Source organism: Pteropus vampyrus, unplaced genomic scaffold (assembly GCF_000151845.1).
Source record: "Pteropus vampyrus isolate Shadow unplaced genomic scaffold, Pvam_2.0 Scaffold157, whole genome shotgun sequence".
Classification (NCBI taxonomy): domain Eukaryota; kingdom Metazoa; phylum Chordata; class Mammalia; order Chiroptera; family Pteropodidae; genus Pteropus; species Pteropus vampyrus.
In genome coordinates, this window is record NW_011888938.1 from 653,019 (window position 1) to 655,814 (window position 2,796).

Consider the following 2,796-nt stretch of genomic DNA (forward strand, 5'->3'; position numbering starts at 1 on the left):
GTCCCCTGATAGGTGGTAGGCACTGAGGAGGCCCCCCAGGAGCCGGATCGTGCTCTCAAACAGGTTGACGTCCACATCTTTCTGAAATTGCAGTTTCTTGGACACCCACCTCCTGGCTTCTCCAAATTCTACGACATGGAACAGGAGAGGGTACGGGACATGCCCAGGGTTCCAGCGGCCCCATCTTGTTGCTCTAGGGCTACGTGCATTCTGTCCTGGCCATTTTTCCCGAGAGATTAATGTCATTTCCCAGTGCAAGGATATAAATCGTAGTCTTCGAGTCTGCAGATATGGCTGGGGACAGCCCACGCAGCTGTGAGCACGGGGACTGACAATCACAGGCCACAGCCCAAAGGACCATGTGAGTAACTCAGTGGCTGCTCTGGAAACTCAGGGCAAGTGGCTAAATTCTCAACTAAACGTGACTCCCGATGCGCAGGCCCAGTCTGCACCGCTCTGTGTGGCACCAGGGAGGACACCAGGGAGAGAGCTGTGGTGCTGCCACAGATCGACCACGGATCACGTGCTGCCTCCTGACACCGGGCCACCCCGACTGCAACAAAAACTCAGGCAGGAAGTGCCGCTGGACGGCCACCCAGGGTCCACGCTGGCTATCCTGAGTGTCCCCTGGGCGTGCAGATGCAAGGTGACAAAGGAAGTGCCCACATGCCCACTCCTGTCCCCAACTGCTGCCTGTGGCACGGAGACCCCGGCACGCTCGCGCTCTTGCAAATGGCCACGTGCAAGAAGAGGACAGATACCTTTCTTCAGACCTAAGATCCACATGGTGTCCAGGGAGTCAATGAGCGTGAGGCCGAGGCCGAACCACTCGCTGAAGGACCTGGACACGGGTTTCAGCTCGTCATGGCCCCAGGCGAACTTGCGGTACCCGAGCCAGGCGTGGCGGAAGGCGTCCACCACGGCCTTCTGGCGGCTGTTTGGAGGGGCTGGAGAGGGAGCAGGATGTGGGCACCCAGATCTGGCCAGGGCTGATTACCCTCGTGTGGCCCCACCTTAGGTACGCCGATGACCCAGGGGGCACTGTTCGGGCCGTGGGCAGCAGTGGACAGCAGTGAAGGCTGGGGCACAGAGCCAGAGGTCCAACCCCCAGAGCTGGCCGGGGCCAAGGCAGCGAGGCCGCGGAGTACCACACGGCGGCTTGACTTGTGCCCACCTGGCCTGGCCATGTCCACCTCTGGGAGGGCCCACAGGGAGCACCTGGCGAGCAAAGGAACTGCACACAGCACACCAGAGACGACCACACTGGTGGGGCAATTCGGGTTTGGGAATGTCAACTGTGACAGGTGCTGGTGACGTGGACGAGACCACCTGGTCTCTCAGAACCCACGTTCTGGTGCCATCAGAGGAACCCCGAGCGGACACCCGAGGCCTCCTCCCTGCACGTGGGAGCTTATTCTGTTTTCGTGGCAGGACCACACACACAAGATGACCATGTCCGTGAACATGTCACTGGCTTCACACCACGCATCCTCTCAGCATGGTTTGAGGCCTACGTGAGGGATGCCCAAGGCTTTGATGTCCCTTAATGCCACACGATCGTTCTGTGTCCCCACATGCCCAGGCTGCCAGTCCCAACTCTGGGCTCCCTCATCCTCCTGCTGCAAAGGTGCCAGCAGCAGTGGGTCAGTGCCCGGGCCCCAGCTCAGCTGACCTGGTGCGTGTCCCCACACAGCAGCACGTGGCCTGGGTGGTTCCTGACCTGACCTTAGTTCTCTGGTCTGTGGAACGGAGACACGCTCGACTGACGACCTCAAAGAGTGTTGGAGACCAAAGCAGATAAGCTGCACTGAGCCTACAGAGGGCCCGAACCCAGCAGGCCTGCCAGCGGCTGGTACCCGAACACAGAGACCCCACACTGCCAACGGGCCCCTTAGGCCTAGGGGAGATACTGAGGGGACCAGCACACCCTAAACCCCTCTCGGAGCGGATGCGGGCAGGACAAGGCTACTGCACACGAAGCCTCCTCTGTCTGTGGCCCTGGACTTGGGACAATAGCCCTCAAGGAGTCATAGGTCATCACCAAAACTCTAAAGAGTGTGTGACGCCAGGACCTGGGGCCCACCAGGGTGTTGAAGGACAATCAGCATCAGAGAGATGGCTGGTACTCCATGGCACGCATGGACGCTCATCTGCATGTCCATACGCGCTCTCAGTCCACACGCCCAGGTGAGGCTCGAGAGGGCGCAGGTGGGGCCTTACCTGGGTGCTTCTGAATCCCGGTGGGGGCTACTGCCCTTCTCCAGGGGACTTTGGTGCCCACCTCCGGCTCAATCACTGCTCCCCGCCAGCTTCAGGAACAGGAAAAAGAGGAATCAGCCAGCCCAGGGACACAGGTGCCAATGTCCTGTGGTGGCTGCCCCGCTGGCACGCGACCTGGACAACCAGGAGGAGGCAGCGCCCCCCACCCTGGGCCCCCTCCCAGGGGAGCAAATGTCCCCGCTTTCAAAGGAAGACACGCGAGAGACACAGGCGGGTGCTCTCGGTCTTCCGGGAGACGGAGGCTGCCGGACCGGCCCTGCTTTTCCGCACAGGCAGCCCCGTACCTGGCGAGCGCTCCCTGCGGGTCTGCCTCCCGCGGAGCTTCGTCCGCAGCCTCGTCCCTGCTCTCGGCGGCATCCTGCCTCCCGTTTTCTGAGTCTTTGTTGGGGGCTCTGATCTGCAAGTTAGGGGGTCGCCACCGAAAGCGCCTTCGAGGTGTCTAGACGAACACAAGGCTCACCGTGAGAAAACATGCACGGCTGGGGCGCTCGTGCCGACAGGCCCAAGCGCGAGGGC

General features: G+C 61.4%; 1 protein-coding gene across 1 annotated transcript in view; it reads right to left on the reverse strand.

The window, feature by feature from the left end:
- The window catches only part of MAN1B1 (mannosidase alpha class 1B member 1), a 25,679-nt gene that overhangs the window by 5,920 nt on the left and 16,963 nt on the right, over positions 1-2,796 (reverse strand). The window contains exons 5-8 of the mRNA XM_023536454.1: positions 2,565-2,719; positions 2,221-2,309; positions 762-947; positions 2-128 (exon numbers count right to left, since the gene is read on the reverse strand). Coding sequence (XP_023392222.1) covers positions 2-128; positions 762-947; positions 2,221-2,309; positions 2,565-2,719 — 557 coding nt within the window. The remainder of the gene's footprint in view (position 1; positions 129-761; positions 948-2,220; positions 2,310-2,564; positions 2,720-2,796) is intronic.